This window comes from Terrapene carolina, unplaced genomic scaffold (genome assembly GCF_002925995.2).
Source record: "Terrapene carolina triunguis isolate 2854851 unplaced genomic scaffold, T_m_triunguis-2.0 Scaffold130, whole genome shotgun sequence".
Taxonomy (NCBI): domain Eukaryota; kingdom Metazoa; phylum Chordata; order Testudines; family Emydidae; genus Terrapene; species Terrapene triunguis.
This window is the reverse complement of record NW_020664481.1, coordinates 17,855,291-17,878,170: the sequence shown is the minus strand read 5'-3', so window position 1 is coordinate 17,878,170 and position 22,880 is coordinate 17,855,291. Positions and strand designations below refer to the sequence as shown.

The window sequence follows — 22,880 nt, the reverse complement described above, 5'->3', positions numbered from 1 at the left end:
TTCACTTTACTAGTCCTCTTTTTCCCCTAGTTTTACTGTGTCCATGTTGCTTTTTATGAGCAATTTGATAAATCATATCCAGCAATTTTCTTACAATGATACAATATATATAAACTGATTAGTCAATAAACACCAATTACCATTTTTGCCTATTGTTGAGATTTTGCTTTTTTACAGCTGCTAAGCTGCTACAGTAAAAAAAAAAAATCATTACAAGATGCAAACATTAGACACACACGGCTAGGCTGTAACTTTACCACCTGCCCTGAGAAAGAGGAGGTCCCTAGCTGCACTCCCTCAAGAGCAGAGAAGAGAATGAATAGTCACAGAGTCAATTCCTTCCCTATTCCCCTCTTGCTGCGGGATGGAGAAGAGAATAATGTGGAATAAGAGCTATTCCCAGTCCCCTGACCCTCTGACCTCCACTCCCTGACCAGTTGCTCACAGTGGGGTGAGCAGCCTTTGTTCTCCACACCACCAGGTAGAGTCATAATCTGAGCAGGGCCAAGCAAGGGAATAATTGAGAGCAGGGCCGGATTAACTTTTTGTGGGCCCGGCGCCAAACATATTTGTGGGCCCCCCGGGGGAATGATTGTAAAAGGGGGCGGGGGCAAAAGCACAGTGGGGCGGGAGCTAGGGTTGGTTCCTGAAGCAAGGGAGGGGCCATGGGTAAACTGCAAGTGCAGCAGGGCTAGGAAGGAGGTAAACAGGATCCCCCTCTGCCCCTGCCCACATAGAGCAGGTACCTACCTGGTTCTAGCCCATTCTCTTAGTCTCTCTCTGCACTGAGGTGCCCTTCCTCCCGCAGCAGCAGGACAGGTTCTCTTCCAGCCCTCTGGGGTGGGTGTTGGGAGTGGGAGGAGCGGAGGCTAATGCGGTTACTCCTATAACCGGACTTTTAGTTTCCAGCCAGCACTGCTAACCGGACACAGACCACTTGAAAATCACAGATGGTCGACAGACCACAATGATCTTTCCAAATTTGCCCCGATTCAGGCCCCTTCCCCAAGGGCCTCTTCTCCTCCTCCTCCCTAGAGCAGTGAGCATGCTGAGGCTCCACTCTTCCCCCTCCCTCCTGCCAGCAAACAGCTGATCGGCAGCAGGGAGAGGCAGAGGGGAGGGAACGTAGCACCCTCTGGGGAGAGGCGGGGGAGGAGCTTGGCTGCTGGCAGCATCAAGCTTCTGCCCCCACAGGAGAGAGCAGGGGCGGGGGGCAGAGAAGAGCGGGCCGGCGGCCCTTTGGACTGTGGGCCCAGACCCATGGTAAATCCAGTACTGATCGAGAGAGGAGGGACAGGGCTTATCCACCCTCTCTGTCCTGCACAGATTGAGTAAGGGCTGTGACAATCTAGCCCCATAGGCAGAAGGAGTTACTAGGAGTTATATGGCCTCTTTCTTTTCTTCAGTTATTAGAAGCACTCTGAACACATTGTGGCAAGGCACTACAGTGGATGAAGTTTATTATAAGCAAGGCTGATAATACTGCCTATTATTGAGGCTGCGTGACACTTCCCATTATAAGACCATGTTTTCAGTTGTTTATAACTTTGCCAAACAGTTACCATTTGGCTGAAAAGTTCCATGCTTGGTGTCTGACTGAGGTTGATGATATGTTGTGGGTGGGTTTTTTTTATTTGATTTATTTTAAAGAAAATTGCAACCAAAATGGCTCAGCCATTTCCAAGAACCAGGCTAGAGAAACATGCATTGTTTTGCCTATGTTAAAAATTCCATTGATCTTTCATTTGAAAGCTCCACTTTCCCCATCCTTTGGAGTAGAGGCTTGGAATTTGACAGGAGGTGCCTTTGTCTGAGAGATGTGCCTTTGGCAGTCCTCATGAATATCCCCCCAAATTTGGCCAAGTTATAAGCCTTAAAAGTTCCAGTTCACACATGCTCAACAGAGACTTCAATTTTAGCAGCTTCAAATCTCTGAAGATACCATCCTCACTGAGCACCCTTGAGCTTCTCACAGCTCTTAGTGCTGACCAGGCTGTGCATGTGCTATCTCAACAGTGACTAAACATGCTCCAACCCCTCACAGCTCCTACATATGACAGGACTGCTCATGGGCCATATGCATTGGAACTGATATCAGAGAGCCTCTCTCAATGACGTCCACCCGTTCCGTGCAGTGGAGGAAGCCATCTCATTCCAGTGCAGAGGGGACAAAAACTGGACTTGGGGAGAGATAAAAGAGGAATTTGGGATAAGGAATCTGGTGAGACTGGGACTGTAAAGAGAAAGGAGAGAAACTGTTGCATGGCAAGGAGACTGGAACCAGGAATCAGTGAGGGAAAAGATGGGGTGCAGACTGGAAACCAGTTGTCTAGGTGGGTGAGGGAACACGGAGATCGGATGAGGGAGGGAAGACTGGTATTGGCTGGACAAGGAGACTGGAACTAGGAATCAGTGTTTGGGAAAATGTGGGGGGGGGGTGGGGGGGGGAGAGGAGGAGAAGACACCGATCAGACAAGCAGCTAGGGAATGAGGGGAGAACTGGAATTGGCTGGACAAAGAGATTGGAACAAATAGCCAGAATGGGGGAGACCGAGGCAAGGAGCCAGGGAAGAAGTGGGGGGAAAGAATGAGATTGCAATAAGAGCCTGGGAAAAGAGACTAGGGTGGGATCCAGGGGCAGGGGAGGGAGGGGAAGAGGGTGGCAGGGGACAGACATCATCAAGGAGCCAGGAAGGGGCAACTGGAACTGGCTGGGCAAGGAGACTGGGTATGGGGAAGGGGGATAGATTGGGACTCTGACAGCAAGCCTAGGACTGGGACAGCAAGAATGGGACTGGGACAAGGAGCCCAGAGTGGGGAAGAGACAGAACTGGGCCAGGGCAAAATGTTGTTAAGCTTTGAGGGAGGGACACCTAATCAATTTAGTGCTATGGAAAATGTTACCTTATGACTCATTAAAATCATCTGTTTTCAAAAAAATTATGAAAGTGAAAGTCTTAAAACAGATCCTATACTATAGTACTTTGTATTTAGCATAATTAGGGGCTGATTCCCCACTGTCTTGCATCTTGTGTCCTTCAGAATTTAAGCTCTTGTGATTAGGAACTGTCTCACTCTATATACTGCTTACACAATGGGGCTTGACCATGGGCATGTAGGTGCAACTACAGATATCATACAGATAAGAAATCATTTGCATCTGTGTGAAATGAGCAGAAAATGGGATTAAATATTGCCATTTTAATTCGACAGTATCTGACACTTGTGTAGAGGAGATGTGAACAACAAAACAAGGTGCATGGCAGGTTTTTGTTGTTTTTTAAAATATTTAGTTTAGAATGACTTATTCTTCATATGCCTTCCCATTCAATATTTATCTAGTTATTCTTATAATACAAAGTAACAGTGATAAATCTGCTATCCCAATAAAATAATGGCAAACACAGAAGTACAGAAATCTTCCACTGCTTCTACAAAAAACCTCAGTTTGGTGTCAGACAAGTTAAAGAAAAGTGTATTTTATAACAGGAGATGGACTGAAAGTTTTATAGCATGACAATGAAAATGCCAACTCATGATTTTAATAAGCACAATTACAGTACTACACGTGCTGTCTAGACATAGTGGAACGGAATCTACAGTTCCTAATGTAAATAATATTTATTATAGGGAACACCCAAAGTAAATTATGGTCTTTTTCATATCCTGAGATACATTAAAGCCTATAACAGTAGGTGATTTCTTTTTTTATGAGGCATAGGAAAGAAAGCCCTGGCTGTTACCTATTTATTTTAAAATTTACAATGCTTCAGCAACCCTAGTAATGTAATCTAAATTCAACCAGCATTTTGAATTTCCGTACACTTCACAAGGCAAACTAGCATTTGCTTTTCTTGGATGAGAGTTTAGACTCAATTTATGAGGAAAGTATTTACCAGTCTCAGTCCAGGTAATTATGCACTACATAAAGCAATTTATATATTCATAACTCATTTCCAACTTGCAAATCTAGAAGATACACATCTTTAAAAGGTAAGTGTGCCAAAAAGTTTAATTGTCTTGAAATGAGAAGTCACTAGATGGCACAGGGTGGTTTCAGCCTAACTAAATTAAGGCTCTGGAGATGGGACATGTCTTTCCCACTTCCCCTTCTCTTTTTGAAAACAGTTATGATGAAAACAGTACTTAAAGCCAGAGGACTCTGCAAAAGATGCAGCTGAGTGAGACTGCAGGTATCTTTGATTGCTGGTTTAAAGGCTATTGCTTTGGTCTGATTATGAAGGGACATTTCTTTCTTCTCTTCCTGAACTCTCTAAGGGACAAATGCTGAGGTCTGCCACTGAGGTCAATGGCAAAACTAATGACTTTCATGAAGCCATGGTTTCCCTCAGTGAAGTCATAGATGGAATGAAGAATTTCCTGTAGTTTCTCATCCTACAACTGGGAGTGGAAGTGTGGCTTTTAGGTAATAGTGAGATAATGGTAATCTATATATTTCATTATTATATTCTTTGTGGGTTGCTACCACTTTATGGAGCTTTCCACAAAACTCAGTAAAGCAGAAGGATTTTTATTCATTTACTATTTTAAAGGTGTAGCAGATAGCCCATTTGTAAGCTCTCTTATGCAGCATGTACTAAGATAATATATTCCATCGGGCAAGTGGGTGGGCTTTGCCATTGCTGTTCATGACTGTTAGTGTTCCATAAATTCTTCAGTTCATGGATCAAGCCTGTTTATTGTATTTATCATTCCTCTCCAGTGTAGGAGAATTAGCATAGGACAATAAAGCATCCTTTTAAAAGTTAATGATCACCAATTAATCTAAAATAAAAGTCATGCCTCAGTTCAGGTACACATTTTGCCATCTCTTCAATGGTTATGATTTCAGAAACTGTCAGTGTTCAGGTATCCTGATTATGTAGGCATTGTATCTAGAGTAGGGTACTTTACCATATTTATTAGAGTATTTGATTGGAAGTCTGAAAGACTGAGTTTCTCATCCCCACTTCAGCCCCCGAACACCAAGCGAAAGGGTCAGAGCAGCATCAAGGGATGGGGATCTAAAACCCAAAATCTGGCCAGATGAGAATTTCCCAGCAAAGCAAGTGTCAAAGACAGACACAGACTGTCTTTTGAGTACCCCCTTTACAAACCACAGCATCAACAGTGTTGCAGGGATAGGAAGGGGTGTGTTGGGTGTGGAAGGAGCTGGAGCCACAACACAGTGCTGCTGCCTATAGATATATCTAGGGAGCTGCCTAAACCACCCCCAGGACAGTCCGGAATCGGGATGGTACAAAGGTGGCTTAAAGCCACTTCACCCCATCTCTCCCACTGGGCTACGTCTCTTAGACACAGCACAGAATCTCACCCTCTATATCCAGTGCCAATACAACACTTCTGACAAATAAATAAAACATAACTAATGGTAACTAATAATGGAGATTTATAGCCTGATTTTGAGCCGACTGGAGTCAATAGCAAAGCTCTGTGACTGCAGTGGAGCAGGATCAGACACAAATCTATATCTATATATAACCACCTTTCATTCAAATGTTTAAAGGATTTAATGTGTTTCACAAAAGGATCTATCTATATATCCGGATCACTTCACTCATTGCTGAATTGCAGTCACTTTTTGGATGACAGTGGCAGCTACAATGGATTTAAAACAGAAGGGGAAAATGAGCAAAATTTCTTTTCCTGTTGTTTTCCTTGCCATTTCAAGGTCAGTGATTTAACACATCATAGCAAAGTGACAATAGTTCAGGACAAGAGATGAAGAATACCACATTCAAAGGAAAATACATGATGCTGTCTAAAATTCCACCCTAATCAACCAATTCGAACTGAGCCAGGACATTGAGACCCACTTTCTAATTCATGTGAAAAGTGTCATCAAGTTTTAAATTACTCTAAGTTGCCAGAGCCCTAGGTTAACATGCTACTCCCAAAACTGCATCTGCAGAAACACAGTGGTCTTTGGCATTGAACAGGGCCACCAACTCAGTAATGACTGCATCAGCTGCTGGATCAAAGCCACTTCTTACAGCATCATTGAAGGTCTCCATCCCAGTACTGGCTGGATCTCAATCTACTTTGCTTGTGAAACCTGGTGAGCAGCAACGGTGAAATTTGCCCTGTGCACAGAATCAGCACATGGCCTGTGCATCCCTTACCTCCTCAAAGGATGGTTTGAAGTGGGATTTCAATAGTGCATAGGTCTTGTACTAGTTCTCCGCACAGGGGTGAATTTCACCCTAAGATATTACTAATGTCAGCAAAGTATTGCTTTAAAAACCATTTACATTATATTTTGCAACATGATTTGAGAAACAAACCAAGAAAATTGGAAAAGGGACCTGTAAGCAAAAGAAGCTTTCTAAATATTTGTTCCTTTTGTCTTTTACTCCCAAGAAAGACTGCACATTCCTGTGTCTATTGAGGTCACACCACTGATGAACACATATTGCACATGATGAACAAGGTTTAAGATTTTGCTTGTACTGTGCATCATTGGCCCTTATCTACAGAAACTGCAGCTGGTCTAGGACAAGATTAAAAAAAAAAAAGGGACAATCTCCTTAGACGATTAATAGCTGTTTTGTGGCAAGGCAAATGTAGATAAACAAATGTAGTGTACACAGTCAACTGTATATGAGCGAAGGAGGCTAAATTATTTTGGCAAATGAAAGAAAACCAAGGATACTGTAACTTTTTTTTTTTTTTGTAAAAACAACACAGAATAGATAATTCTGGCAAGTAGATTTTACATGCAAGAACTTATTACTTAAGCACACTTACTAATTTTGTTTATGTTCTTTAACTTGTTCCCAGCATTAAAAACCCTTAGTTTTGTTTGCATGAAAGAGCATAGGAGGATAAAATTGATATTTCTTAGCAGCATTTATCATCAGAGGATACAGGGAGATCTGAAGACTCTGAAGTATTAACATTCAATCAGTGTTGTTAATATAATTAAGACCAATTCTAACCCTCCTCTTATTTCTCAGGTCCTCAGAGATAAGCTTTCTTTTACATCATTAAAGACACACAAAAAAGGTGCCTTTTATATCAGAGTGAAACCTTCCATCTGAGCCTCCATGTTCCATCTCCAACATTGATAGCAAGCATGTTACAGATACAGACTAGAGCACTGAGTCTGTCTGACCAAGAATACTTCCACAAATTAATTTATAAACTGAACAAGGAACATAAATGAGGAAGTTGAATACACTTACTGCGAATAGACTTAGAGCAGAAAAACTATTAGATGAGAAAAATACAGTTTTCTATTTAACTGCAATGAAGGTCAACAGATGCATTTAAAATGTACTGAATGGTTAACTACACCTTTATACTTCTCTAGCAAAAAAGCACTTTCTAATCAGTCTGTAGTTAAATGGTTTTCACTGACTTCCTTTACCTATCCTGCCTTGATGCTGTATATGCAGAGCTACATTTAAACATCAACAAGCTTCCCTGATGCTCTCACATACACAAGACAAAATGGTTTTGTTCAGGTTCTAGTTAATCACCCTAAATTCCATTACTAAACCCAAATGTAAAATAAATCTGTTGCTATGCTTTTCCTCCCTCCGCTCAAGTGGTCATAGTTTGCTTTATTTCAGAAATTTTTAAGCTTTGTAGCAATGCTGTTGCAATGACTGCTAATTTAGGGGAAATCCTAACTCTTAATCCTAGGACTTCAGAAAAATCTTAGGATGAAAGAATAATTTCTGTAACCATGACTACTTCTCTTAGTTTAAGTTATGTAGGGATGAACTTTCCCAGCTAAATCTATAGTGCCTCTCTACATCTCAGTTTCTAGTAACACTGTAAGAATATTCCATCCCCCCCCACAACACACCCTCCCCTACCCCTTTGCTTTTGAGGTAATGGTTTCTGACTGTTCCATTTTTCTAGGTCAGTCTCATCTTGTGTGTGTGTGTGTGTAGAGATATCACACTGGATAATTTCTGATCTATGGATAGTCTAATTGTGCTGATAGCCATACTGATTGCTAATGATTTGCAACACAAAGTTCAGCAGAAACTCAATCATTGTTAAACATTTTCAGTATTAAGAGTAATTGGTTATCAAGCTTCTTCCTTCATTCCAGATAAAGATATGAAGTTGTATAAATAATATTTAAATAACCTTTTAGCACAATAGAGGGTCTAATTTCATTATGTTTCTGGCCATAGATTGGTATCATTCCTTCCCTCCACCCCTCCAGAATTACTATTCACAGTAGCATAAATTATGCAAACATGTCTAGGAGATTTCCAGTGCCACAGCCCAAGAGCAGTCTATTTGTGATTATTAAATCAAACTTGTTTCTGTTGCATGGGAGAGGTGATTCTGAAGGAACACGCAGTGTTATCAAGAACGAATTATGTTGATCCATCGACAAGATTACATTTATTAAAAGCTGGCCTGGGAAGTATTTAGGAAAAGATCTTTTTAAAGGCTGCACTTTGAAAATAAAGCTTAAGATACATATTTGGCAAACCTCTTCATCTGAGGCTGGCAGAAGTCGAGGGCAAATATGTTTATATGAGCAAATTCTAACATAAGCAAAGGCTGCCTTGCATTTTTCACATCTGTGAAATTACTTCTTGGTTGATAGGGCGTGGAGTATGAAAATCTAATAGGTTGGTTCCTAAACATTTGGCTCAGGTCTGTTGGCTTTAATGGGAGTTTTTGGTGTATGAGGATATGACAGGACTCACTGGAGGTATCTATGGGTGCTTTGTTAGATGCTTCCTTGAAATCATGCCTCAGATTGCAAATGCATTTTAATACAATCCACAGACAGAACTTCATTTAGTGTTACTTAAGGTTGCTCTCATCAGTAAACTCAACCATAAAATAAAAAAATAGGCAATACAAAGTTAAGGATTAAAAGGTTGCAAAGTCAAGCACTCTCAAGTTAGTAAATGCCAGAATGAACATCGCCCATTAATTTGGCCTCCTTGTGTGTATGCATTTATGATACAGCACTTAATTACATGCAGAAGTGACTACATGCAAAAAGTTTGGTGTATGTGACTTGCCCAGCAACACAAAGGAACTCAGTGACAGAAGCAGGGATAGAATTCTAGACTCCAATGCAAGGCATTCAACTGTCCTAATCACAAGACCATCCTCTCTCTTCCTGCAGTCCCATTTCATTCACTACAAACCTTCCAACTTCTGCAACAAATGAGGCAGATGTCTACAGATAACATACTCTTTTCTCTTTGTGAAGTGCCATATTTCACCACTCAGTGCCATGTTGACCACTATATTGAAAGTAATTAAACTAAACTGTACTAACACAAAACATGGTGTGTGTGTTTTTCCCTAACAGAAAAATTGAGTAGGGACTCATCTATAATTTCCTGCTTTTTATTTAAAAAAAGGTAAATTTTCAGAAAGCCACAGTCCACTATTTGTAAGTACCACCTAACAATATACATGAAAAGGAGCTATAATTTTGTATCTTATTTTCCCATAACACTTCAGGAAAGTAACAATTACCATTTGAAAAGGAACAGTATAACTTACTACAGACAGATCTAAAGGAGCTCAGCAGGAGTTTATCAAAACAGTATGATTTCATTATAGTTCCTCTTGTGACCCTTCTTATAACCTTATAGACGTCTCAGATAAGTCAGTTATCAAAGGCAGCTGCTGCCATGAGAACTAGGCAATAGAAACTCTCCCCCAAGTATGCAAATAAAATGGAAGGAGGGAGTGATGAGTGGCTGATTATCTCTCATGTCACAATATTACTGCGGAGCAGCTGCAGGGGCAGTAAATGTGCATGGGGTAAAACTAGGAAAATCAAGCTTTTTTTGACATTCCAGCCTTTCCAAAATTCCTTAAAAAACCAACAACATAAAATATACCCTGGAGATCATTACACACACACACATTAAATTAGTGTCTGGAATTTGATTCAAATTCCCCATGGCATATTTACAAAGAAGGATTCTGAAAAACATGAAGCACTGTGGCAGGGACCCTATAAAACAGAAAATTCTTATGCAACCCTAAGAATGGTCTCACATCAGCTCCTCCTTCACTAACAAGTCCTTAGTTCAGGTGTCACATTTGTTTGGGAGCTCCAATATCTAAACAGTGCAGGGGAAACGAGATGTAGAATTCTATCAACTGCTCCAGGGAACATGCAACCAACCCTGTGAGGGAGATATGGTTTCTCAAAACTTTTGATTTAAATTTTATTTATATGTGCTCTGTTCCCAGTTTGGGATTATAAACTTAGAAAAGGAAAGATTTTTTTTTTAAAACCTATCTTCTGTAACAGTGTTTTCTTGTTTTTTACATTGCGCCACAGAATCATAGGAATTAAAGAAAGGAGGAGATCTATTTGGACCCATCCCATCTGTCCTTGGCTACTACCAGGAGTGACCCTAGCTGGCAGAAAACCTTCTCAGTATTGCTATACCAATAGTAATTTCATCATTGTTTGATAGGATTTGTCTTCTATTTCCTCCAGAACAGGACAAGGGTGAGTTGGTGGGTGGCAGCAAGTGCTGTCTAATGTACCTTTCTGGCATTTTTCACATCTGTTTATCTTTTGTTTTCATACTAGAATACACACTTTGCAGTTCTAATTTCCACTCCACTAGAGCACCTGAGTACCAGGCACTATATATTTGTGCCTCTAACAAAATGTGTGTAAAGAACTCGCTTTCAAACTCTATAACAATGTTACAAATAAATTATTTAAATTGTGTGTATAAGTTGGAGATAATTTTAAAGAAAACTCTGGTTAAAGGACATCAAATATGCTAAAATATAAAATCCATTACATTTTCCCAAGAACAGATAATTTATTCAATGTCATGTTAGGAGTGTTATCTATATCAGTGTGCTTTTAATATCCAACTCAGGACAACAAATTGTATTTCAAATGCTAGTACAATGGTAACAGATACCATGAGGAAGCAACCTAGTGAATATACGAAGACACTGAAAACTTTAAAATGAATAGTCTTGTTCTGAAGTAAGTGGTTTATTAAGCTATTGTACTAAACATTGCTTTAGGATGGTTATATATTTGCCCTTCCACTGTTAGGCAATGAGGTCTTGATCCTGCAAGGGAATGAGTACTGAATTCAATGAGAATGGAGAGTGCTCAACAGTTTGCAGGGTCAGTCCCTTAACGACTATTCTTCAGAGTTTGTGGTTTTTCAAGTGTTTGACTACAATGAATTAGAATGTTTGGTAAGCTTGTTCGTAGGTTGCAATACATATCCTATGAAAAGCCAGTACTGCAAGACGAAGTTCAACAAAGGGTTCAAAAACCTGAAGTCTATGTAACCACTGTAACAGGTATGATTTTCATTTTCACCCAAGTCTGCAACAAAACAAACTCCAGTCAGGACGTTGCATTCACTTTTTGGTTTCACAGCGAGTAACAATGCTCTTACTGAAGAGACATTGTACAGCGCAGCACAGAAATCAGGCTGCTTGAAGAAATGAGAGACCTAGAAATGATCTCTGCTATATGTAAACAGCATTTCCAGTCGTTCACAAATGAAATAATACAAACAGAGATTAAGCAGAGTCTGATAACCCTAAGTGAAAGCAGAATATTCAAAGTGATGGCATCTGTTCTGGCAAAAAATATATTGGGTAAGCTACTTCTCAAACAATTCTTCCAAAAACGGAATTTGGTCCAGATGACATTTTGAAGCCAGTACTTGGAAACAGACATTTTTCTCGGGATACTCAAAGCATGTTTATATGTGGTATTGTTTAGTTAACTTTCAATACAAGTTACAGCTGAAGCAAATTGGCTACCCACACCACAGTGACACTTCTTCTCTACCCAATGAATTATCTAGAATACTGTGGTTCACTCCAGCCTTGGTGTTTTGTTTATTCAATGCAAGACTCCCACACCAGTATACTCTACAGTAATTGTTTATCCCCTAAGCCACTGCTAGACCATGAATGTAGCAAAAGATTCTCATCAGCTTCACACATCAGGCTCTTTTGGAGTGTTAGCATCAGTGTATTTGCAGCTTTTATTTATTTTTGACAGCTTACTCTAATCCAAAAGTAGAGTTTTTCACGGTTCTCCCTTGCTAATAGATTTATCAATGTCTAGGAGGAATGTTTTATAGACTTTACAGCTTATACAAGTGTAGCAGAGTTTCCAATTCCCCTTCTGAAACAAACCTGGAAACCCTTTGATCCAATTTAACTTCAGCTATGAGGGCAAAGCAGGAGATAAAATTTGCAAGAGGGAGGCATGTGCATTTTTGTGTTTGGTATTTGTGGCACATAGAGGCCTGTTGGCTCTCTATCATTGGTATCCACTGAAACCATTAATACTAGTTGGCTAAATTATGAACTTCTTACACATACCGATGAGTAGTTTACTCACATGAGTAATCTCATAAATTTCAGAAGGACAATTCATCTGTGCTTTACCAAGAGACTAACTACCCTAGCATAGTAATTAAAAAGGTGATTAAGGCAATCAATGGAGCTGATTAGACTTGTACAAGTGCCCAAAGGGATGAGAGAGAGGGCACAACGAACTTTCTGCTTCCTTACAGAGAAGACAGCCTGGCCAGGAATCATTCATTGCTCTCCTTAAAGCTCCAAGGACCACCTCCTGTTCTGACTGAAAACAGTGACAAAAACCTTGACGGGCTTTAATGGGTGCAGAATCCATCCCTGACCTATGAAGAGAGGGAATCAAGGAATAGGAATTTTAGGCTGAATATCAGAGCACAATGTGGAACAGACCCCTCAAATGGAAACCCCATCACCTGAGACATTTGAAACTACTGTACGCTGGACAAAGCACTAGGAAAATTTACTGCAATCAGGGGGCTGATTGGAACCTGAGCAAGATAATGGATTAGGTGACTTAATTGGTGTTTTCAGTCCATAATTTCTATTATATTCTTACCCTTTCCAGATAGCTCCTATAGCCAGGATCATTCAGACTTTCAGTCCAGCCATGAAAGGAGGCAAGCAGCCACTTTTAGAAGAGAGATCTCCTACCTCTCAGTATACTGGACAATAGAATATGTATATATTGAGTAAGCCCTGTCAGGTAAAAGTGTGAATTATCAGCAGTATGGTAAACAGCCACATTCTAAATCCCAAATTAGATCACACCTTTACTGAACCTGGTGCTTTTTGCTGTCAATCCCACCACTAACTTCCTAACCCCCTCAGCTAACAAAGTAGAAGGATTTTATCCCCACCCCATCCAAAACACTTCCAAGCAACACTGCATGCTGTCATAAGACAAAACAAACATCCTCTAACACAGAGGGTCCCTTTTCTTTTTCATCTGGTACCGTTTTTTGTTATCCTTACATACCCTCAACTCATCACTCAGGAAAGGAGTACCCTGGAGTGGCTTGGCTGGCATGCAGGTAGGAAAAGACAAAGGTCTTAACTTCTGTTTCCAGGCTGAGGTAGGAGCTCGATGTGGAAGGAAGAGCCTGAAAAGGAAACAAACCACAAAGCGTGTTAAACCCAGAACATAAACTTTGATATCCACCACCCCAAATGTGGGACCACAAGATCTGCAAATTATAGGTCAAGTTCTCATTTTCCCCACTATCTAAACAGGGAAAGTACAACTTCAACACAATGGAAAAATAAGGACATGAGCTGCATTCATTTGTTCGGTAGTCTTACAGAATGGTCTGCTATTAAGGATCAAGGTTCTTGAAGGCCTTGTTGACCACAGCATGGGACCCTGGTAACTTTAATGAAAGAGGAGATTTGCTCAACCCTCCATTAATTCCAGCAAATTCAAATTCAAGCATACTGCTAAAAGCACTTTTCTGCATTAGCCCACATGTTTAACTGGTACTATTTTTTGTGTTAAGTTTTTGAGAGTACACTCAGACACGGACCTTGAGAAAACATTGTTTTGAATGATAACATTCTTGATTCCTCCAGTCTATCACAAAGGACAAAAGGCACAGCATCAAAAAAGCCTTCTCTTTCAAATATATAATTATCCCTCTGTAGCATCTGATCACCCAACTGAACCATTGAGCTTATCTTTGAGAGAGTGTTATTTACACCTTAGCCTGGACCTTGATCAGACAGGTTTCCACTGTTAAGTCAGGAACCACCTTGCACTCATACACACTAGTTGTCATTCGCATTCTGATAGCTCTACTGAGATTTAAAGCTGATGGAATACATTTTGGAGAAACTGTTTATTGCAATAAATAAATAAAAACAAGCATCATTAACACATCAAACTGGCAGCAGGATGGTCAACCCTTCTGCCTCACAGCCAAGACTTGGTTAATCCTGCTAATCAGAGGAATGCTGAAAGTCCTTGGAGTAAAATACTGGCATTGGTCCATCATCTCTCCATGGCAACCTAGTCTTGCTTAGCGTCTGTTTATAAATTTTAAAGCTCTGGGGTTTACAAGATATCTTGCTTTAATTCATGTAGATCAACTGTCCATCATTCAATACACCTACTGCTATGTGAACGAGCTATGGTATTGAGAAATAAAAAGTCTGAATATATGGCTAAGATTTGTAGAAATATTATGAAAAATTCAGCAGCCAATAATTGAATTGCAGTAGTTGATTGCTTTAGGACTGCATAGCATGGTACATTAATCCCACAGATAGATTACATATGACACATTGTAAACCATCTATGCAGATAACACCTGTGATGAACAGGGAAGAAAATGGTAACTTTTCCAACTTGGATACAATTTGATAAATCTCCCAGCCAGTGGGGTAATAGGTGCAGAACTGGGGAAATAAAACAAACTCTTGATGATGTTTATGTGGCCATTGGTTCGCCAGTGACTAGAAAAGTGTCTCATGGACATTGCTAAGAATTTTACTTTAAGATTCCAGCTACCTTTTAAAAGAGGTGTTGTTGGAAAAAGAAATTGCATATTTGAAAAATAAATGCATATTTTCCTTCCAATCTTCTGTGATTATTTCGTGTGGAAGTAAGGTCTGCATATGACAAATGCTTCTGCCACTTATGTGGTCACAAGTGTAAGTCTTTGTGAGATTGAAGCACAATTCAGAATTATTTCCTGTAGATAGTCATCCCAAGATTAAACCTCAGCAACATTTGTCACATTGTCAAGTGTCTTTCCCCTGGAACTTCTTCACTGAATATTTATGTAGACAGAGTAACAAGTTGCAGCAAAATAAATATTTAATATCTTTTTCTTTACAAACTGCAATACATTGACAGCAACATGTGGAAAATATAATTATAAACAATATGTTTAATTACAATTATTGCATTCAGACTCCAATTCTGTAGTTTGGCATGTGGAAGAATTTATATCATTCAGATACACACATGCTGCTACTTCCTACTGTTGCCAAAATGGGTTATTAATTACCAAATGCTTACAACATATCATTGTTCTTCACAGTTATAAATGGCTGGCTAGGTCTAGATCAGTGGTCACCAACCCGTTGATCACGATCTCTGGCGGCACAGCGGGGCTGCCGCTAAGACAGGCTTTCTGCCTGCCCCGGCCCCACACCGCTCCCGGAAGCGGCCAATGCAGGTCTCTCTCCGTGCTTTGCTCCTGCCTGCAAGCATCGCCCCCTGAAGCTCCCATTGGCCGGGAATGGGGAGATGTGATGAATGGGAGCTGCGGGGGCAGAGCTTGCAGACAGAGGCAGCGCAAGGAGTCATGTGCCACCCGCCCTGCGAGGCCGCAGGGGCATGAGGCCGGGTTAGGCAGGAGCCTACCTTAGCGGCTGCGATGCTGCACTGCCAACTGAGAGCCGCTGGAGGTAAGTGCTGCCCGGCCGGAGGCCGCACCCCAACCCCCAGCCCTGAGCCCCCTCCCAGAGCCAGCACCCCAAACCCCCTCCTGCACTCCAAGCCCCACCCGAGCCCCCTTCCAGAGCCAGCATCCCAAACTAGCACTGAGCCCCCTCCCGGAGCCAGCACCCCATACCCTCCCTTCCTGGACCCCAACAGTCTGCTCCAGCCCGCAGCCCCCTCCCAGAGCCCACACTCCGCGCCCCCTCCTGCACCCCAACACTGCCTCAGCCCGGAGCCCCCTCCTGCAGGCAAACTCCCTCCCAGAGCTTGCACCCCTCACCCCCTCCTGCACCCCATCCCCATCCCCCAGGCTCAGCCCAGAGCCCCCTCCCACACTGAGAAGCCCTCGACTCCAACCCAGAGCCTGCACCCTCTCCCGAACCCCTACCCCCAGCCTGGTGAAAGTGAGTGAGCGTTGGGGAGAGCAAGTGACGGGGGGCGGGGGGGAGTGGGGAAAGGGAAATGGAATGAGTGGGGCGGGGCCTTGGGGAAGGGGTGGGGTAGATCCTGGGTTGCCCTTAAATTCAAAAAGTGATCTTGGGCGTAAAAAGGTTGGAGACCACTGGTCTAGACCATTGTGATTACCAAATATCAGGCTTAGAATGTCTTATTGATTATTATTCTGCAGATGTTAAAACATCTTGACATGAAGCCACTTTTTTGTTATACCAGATGCTACAGTAGAACTTCACTAATTCACACTAATCAATGGGAGATTCTTTACAAATTAGCAACTAAATGAGTAAAACTATCAAAAATATCAAAGATACCACATCATGAAATGTGCTATGTTCATTTATTTTGCAAAGAGTAGTTTGATTTTAATTAGAGCTCAACCTATAGCAGTACAGTACTGGTAAAAGTACAGTAGTAGATTTGATAAAGTATCAATGTCATAGAAATAACATCTGTCATCTGCTCTTAAATCTTTCATGAGACTGGGATGACAAAACAGTTTATTTGTGAGGATTACTGGCTTTGCAACTTAGTAAATAGAAAATTAGAGCAGCTCCGTTGTAAAACAAAATGGAAAGTGTGTCTCGGGATGGCTTTAAAGAGAATGCAGACTGTTTTTAAAGCTTCCCAGGCCATTTGCATATAATAATTACTTCATGGACATGCATTTGAAATACCAGTAAATATTTTAGTGAGCACATTAAGAGCACTGTAAATCAGTAATTAACATATTACAGAGCATACGATGTCCTTATGACTGAAAGAGGCTGTACAGACTATCTCCATGCTTTTTGAAAAGTACAGATATTCCCAATATATATATCACACACATAATTTACATTAAAAGAACACTATTAAGGTTGCAAAGTCAAGAACTCAAAATGTTGTAAAGTGTAAATTTTTGTATGATGGATTTTTTTTTTAATGTATTGGATGTAAAAGGGGGACATAGTGAAGTCAGAGAGGACCCAAAGTTACATTGTGTGTGTTTGAAAGTATAATAAAACTTTAAAAAGTATTTACACAAAACTGTTTTTACTTAGTTGTTAAGACAAAAATTCTTATTGAAGTCAATGAGGTTGAATCAAGCAAACATGTACAAGGTACTACAATAATTAATCCCACTGAAGTCCTTTTACTCAGCCTGAACGAATAATAGACACTTTCCTTGAAACAAGGGAGGGGGGGAATGACGTGGTGGAGGCAGTACACTGGATTTTGGTCCCCGCCACCCAAAAAGGCAGAGGGGATGATAGGGCCAAAGAAGATCTGTGCACTGGTTATTGTGTTCATTCCCTGTGGACTAGACTGTCACAGGCCACACATAGCCAAGCAGGGGAGTAGAGCTTCCCCTCTTTGCTCTGCTTGGCCACTTTGTGACTCCTGCTGCAGTGGGGGGCATATGAGGCTACTTGCCTGGTGCCTCTTGCTGCATGCAAGTGAGGAGAAAATAGAACGGGGAGCCCTGGTTCTGCCTGCTTCCTTCCCCAGTCCCTCATGTGACAGCTAGAACAGCTGGGGTGACCAGATGTCCCGACTTTATAGGGACAGTCCGAATTTTTGGGTCTCTCTCTTATATAGGCTCCTATTACCCCCCACCCCCGTCTCGATTTTTCACACTTGCTGTCTGGTCAACCTAAGAACAGCTACAGCACTGTAGATGCATCAGCACGGGCTTCAGCAATGCGAGTAGGTCCCCAACAGGCTTATAGAGCCCATGCTGAAGCCCATCCTGCCCCATGGATGCTGCTATTTTTCGCCATGCTAGCATGGGTAAAGCTAGCTCAGGTATGTCTACCGGAGCTGCAGTTGCATCCCGTGAGCGCAGAGTAAATCTATCCTGACATCAGTTCCTGCTCTGCTCTGTTCCTGCGGCCGTGCAGCTATGCGCTACCTCTTATTCAGGGCACATGGGAAAGTTACAGTCTAGCCCTTGCTGCTATCAGTTTTGTTGTTTCATCTAACATGTTTCAATGCTTTGAAGCCAACCAAAGCAATAAGTCGGTGAGGTTTTTAAAATAATTGTTCAGTTCCCTTGCTGGGGCAAGCTCTGTGGCTGATGAGAGTGACTTCAGACAAAATGTTACACTTTTGAGAAATCTCTTTAGAACTGTAGAGAAAGAGTGGGTTCTGGTATGTGGATCATTCTGTTTCAGAACCTTCACTTTATAAATTCTAGTTCAGGGAATTAGATTCACTTTTGAGATTGAGAAGGTGGAAGACACAGCTCTAAATGCTTCCCTAGAGACTTAATTTCTTAATCTTGGAGGAACCAATTAGCAAATCCAGAAATTGTAATTTCCTCCCAGAAGGCTATCTGAGCGAAATGGGGAATGATACAAATTTAAGGGCCACTATCCTAGAATGTGAACCTGATTCTTCTCTGTCTTGTGATTCTTCTCTAACTACATAGACTTCAGAGGAATTATTCATGATTTCCTTTTCATTGATACTGAGGTAAATTAACTCTAGGGGGGTTTAAAATATATTTTGTTTTATTTTTCTCAAAGACTAATCTGCATGCCCTCCTCCATTTCATAGCAGGTAGAATAAGGAGGAAGACAGTGGGGTAGGCAGTGGGGTGACTGGAGGCCAGAGGTGGGAAGAAGAGACAGATTGTGAGAGATGCTAAGAGTAGACGAACTCAGCCTGGCTGGGCAGGGAGACTACGGACAAGGAGCTGGGAGGCCGGGTGAGATTGTAAGTGATTCAGAAAAAATGAGAGTGGAGTGGGGGAGGGGGGCAAGCAGGCAGACTGGGATTGGGAGGGAGATTAGGTCTGGGATGATGCCTCCAGAGGCAGAGGCTAGGACTGGTTGAGTAAGGAGACTGGGACGAGAAGCCTGAGGAGTGCAGAGTGGGACAGGCTAGGTGAGGAGAATGGGACTGAGATGAGAGGACAGGAGTGGGAAAGAGACAGGACTGAGACAGGGACGTGTTGGAGGGGTGGGATAGAATCATAGGACTGGAAGGGACCTCGAGAGGTCATCTAGTCCAATCCCCTGCACTCATGGCAGGACCTTAAGTATTATCTAAACCATCCCTGACAGATGTTTGTCTAACCTGCTCTTAAAAATCTCCAATGATGGAGATTCCGCAACCTCCCGAGGCAATTTATTCCAGTGCTTAACCACCCTGACAGGAAGTTTTTCCTAACGTCCAACCTAAACCTCTCTTGTTGCAATTTAAGCCCATTGTTTCTTGTCCTATCCTCAGAGGTTAAGAACAATAATTACCCCTCCTCCTCCTTGTAACAATCTTTTATGTACTTGAAAAATGTTATGTCCCCTCACAGTCCTCTCTCTTCTAATAAATTTCCTAGTGAATACAAGGACTGTCCATAACAGTAGGGAAAAAGATACATACTCTAAACAAACCCAATTTTTTCAATCTTCCCTCATAGGTCATGTTTTTTTAGACCTTTTATCATTTTTGTTGCTCTTCTCTGGACTTTCTCCAATTTTTCCACATCTTTCCTGAAATGTGGCACTCAGAACTGGATACATCTAAAGTAAAATTTAAAATCAATTTTCTGGAATACAAGAAGAGGTTGACAGCCCTCTAAAAGGAAAAACTAGACAATCGTAGGACATTAGAAGGGAAAACATTTATCTTAACATGATAAAAATCTCACTACAATATTATTCCAAGACCAGGAAAGCCTCACAATTTAGTATAAAGTCAATATAAAATGATAAGCTCAATGCTTTTCTTATGGTCTGCATATACAGTATGGCAATAGGGTTTCCAGGGCTGACTGGGCCGTTAAAAGTCTGGTTGGCAGGTTCCCTACCCGGCTCCCGGGAAGCGGATGGCACATCCCTAGGAATTGGGATGGTCATGGAGGCTAGGCGTGCTGCCCCTGCCTGCAGGTACCGCTCCTGCAGCTCCCATTGGCTGGGAACCACGGCCAATGGGAGCTGCAGGGACTGCGTCTGCAGGCAGGGGCAGCGCCTGGCCACACCTCCACCTAGGAGCCAGAGTGACAGGAGCTGGGAGCCAGGTGGGGAGCCCGCACGCTGAGCCCCCTCCTGCACCCCGAACCCCTCATCCCCGGCCCCACTCCAGAGTCTGCACCCCGAGCCAGAGCTCTCACCTCCTCCTGTACCCAAACCCCCTACCCCAGCCTGGAGCATCCTCCCACACCTTGAACCCCTCACTTCTGGCCCCACCTCAGAGCCTGCACCCCCTCTTGCATCCCAACCCCCTGCTCCAGCCTGGTGAAAATTAGCAAGTGAGTGATGTTGTGGGAGCGCGAGCGACAGAGGGAGGGTGGATGGAGAGAGCGGGGTCAGGGCCTTGGAGAAGGGGCAGGGGTGTTTGGTTTTGTGTGATTAGAAAGTTGGCAACCCTATATGGCGATGGGTTTTATGGCATTTCAAAATTTAGCTAAAACATCTGAAAAGATATATTTGCTCTGTGCACAATAAAGAATTGCTCTAATAAAATAACTGTAGATTAAGACTAAGTGTAACACACACACGCGCACAGCCATTTCTCTGTCAGGGTTTGGGCCAGGTGACTCTCCATTACAGTGCACATCCATAGAACAAAATCCTCCTCCCCTTTTACTTCTTTGAAACGCCCACTGGGAGCTGTGCATGTAAGGTGAGCAGGACTGGACCCATAATGCCACTCCCATTTCATTGGAGCAGTGGCTTTTATTATGGTGAATATCTGGATAAATCACAGACTAGTCACAGCCAATTTTTAAAGAATTAATGAAGGAGTCTTCTCTGTGCTATGAAGCTTGGCACCTCTAACGACCAGCTAGGATGGTACTGACTATGCCCCAGGCTGGAGACCCACACAGCAATTTGCTCAGGAGAACAGCTAAAGAGAGAGTTGCCTGGTCACTCTAACTACCATCAAGTTGAAGTGTGGCTTTCAAAAACAATACAAGATGTGATTAGTAACACTTCATATTCTCTCTCTGTATATTACAATTTTAATTTCCCTCCCTTTCTGATGTGGATTAAGACAGATCTGTGGCAGTTTCTAGACTGTTTTGGCTGTAAACTGTTACTTATCTTTCAGTTTATTTTTTTCTTTACTCCAGAGCAGCTCCACCAAAGAGCTATCTATTACAAAAAGACTAGAAAACACCTGCTACTCTAATGGGAACAGAAGCAAATGCAGGGTTGTTTCAGCAAACAGCAATCTCCATACAGTAGTTACACTCAAAAGCTTTACTTCAGAGTTTGTTATGCATGGACAAATATAAGAACTAAAGACAATTTAAAACTCAGCACAATTAAATTCTACACACACCTGCCTGGCAGGTGACCTTGACTAAGGCTAGTTTGCTTTTGGTCTTTTCCTTAAATATGGACCAGAAAGATCTTTATTTGTCTTGGCTGCCGAGGCCTCTCAGGGTGAGCTCATAGCAGTCCCTTGCTAATTATTTTATTTTTTATGGAAATGCCCAATACCAAGTCACAGCATGCTGTATCAAACTGTAAACACAGCTAACTGAATAAATATGTTCCTCCCACCCCTGGGCAAAAGAAGACAGTGAAATACTCCTTCTCACAAGGAGAAAGGACATGCCGTACACCAGGCCTGACAGTCAACCGCTTTAGAGAACTAAGAAAGGCACCTAATTTCATGGCAAAGGGCCCTCCCAGGTTAAACAATTAAAAATACAATTCCAGTTATAACAAAAGACAGCAGTAGCTAACCACCAGCCTTTAGCTGCTCCAAAAAATTCAAATAAAAAAAATTAATTAAATAAATAATAAAAATCACCGCACTCTTTCCCATCTCAGCTTCCACAAAACTCATCTCCTCCCCAATCCAAATCCAACCACCGGAACCACTCTATCCAAAGCTTCATTCTCTCAAACTCCTGACAGATAGATGTGCATCGCAACACACTGCCAAGGTCAACAAGGGCTATTGTGGCCAGGAGCGCCGCCAGCTTTTCTGCTGCCCTAGGTGGCAGAAGGTCCCGCCCCAAAATGCCGCCCCCCACAGAGGCGGCGGAAGGTCCCGCCGCCGAAATACCACTGCGGTCGCCGCCCCCCAAATTGCAGTGCCCTAGGCGACCGCCTAGGTTGCCTAATGGGTTACACCGGCCCTGATTGTGTCCTAAGAAGTGGGGGTTTTTTTGGTGGGGCGGAAGGAGGGATAGGGATGTGCACATGCATGCACATTTTTGCATGAGTGCAATTTGGAAAGTCTGAGTCTTTATTTTTAAAGGTGAATTTAGTAGTGATTAAGAGCACCAGACTCAGCCTTGGAAGAACCAGGGAGACCACCCCAGGGGAAAAAGGGTATGTCAGCTCTTCATAGCCCGTTTGATTCCTCCATGCCAAGGCTGCCAAACATGTCAATCAATAGCAATTCCGATAAGTTGTTTGTGCACCTGTACACTGTAAAAACCTTTCCACAGGTGACTGCCTAACCACTACAACCTCATTGAATTCCTGTGATCATGCAAATGTACTATGGTTCTGTGCAGAGTTCAGGAATGAAGCACCATCCAGTTCCTATTCACCCATAAAGGGTTAACATCCTGAGAAGTGTATGATGCTCAAGCACCTGATAGTGACTGATGGAGTTTCCTACATGCTCCCTACAGGCAAAAGAAAACATCTCTGTAAGCTTTCCATCACCTTGATGGAAAGCATTG

At 42.2% G+C, this 22,880-nt stretch overlaps 1 protein-coding gene across 2 annotated transcripts in view; it reads right to left on the bottom strand.

Moving 5' to 3' along the window:
* SULF2 (sulfatase 2) overlaps positions 1 to 22,880 on the bottom strand; it is a 261,320-nt gene that overhangs the window by 167,854 nt on the left and 70,586 nt on the right. Inside the window, exon 2 of one of the 2 annotated variants that reach the window (XM_024207533.2) lies at positions 13,325 to 13,448. Coding sequence is in view for 1 of the 2 variants with exons in the window: in XM_024207524.2 (XP_024063292.1) it covers positions 12,905 to 12,936 (32 nt within the window). In the remaining variant the exon portion in view is untranslated. Of the gene's footprint in view, positions 1 to 12,904; positions 12,954 to 13,324; positions 13,449 to 22,880 lie in introns of those variants that run through there. The other variant, XM_024207524.2, reaches the window with a different exon arrangement.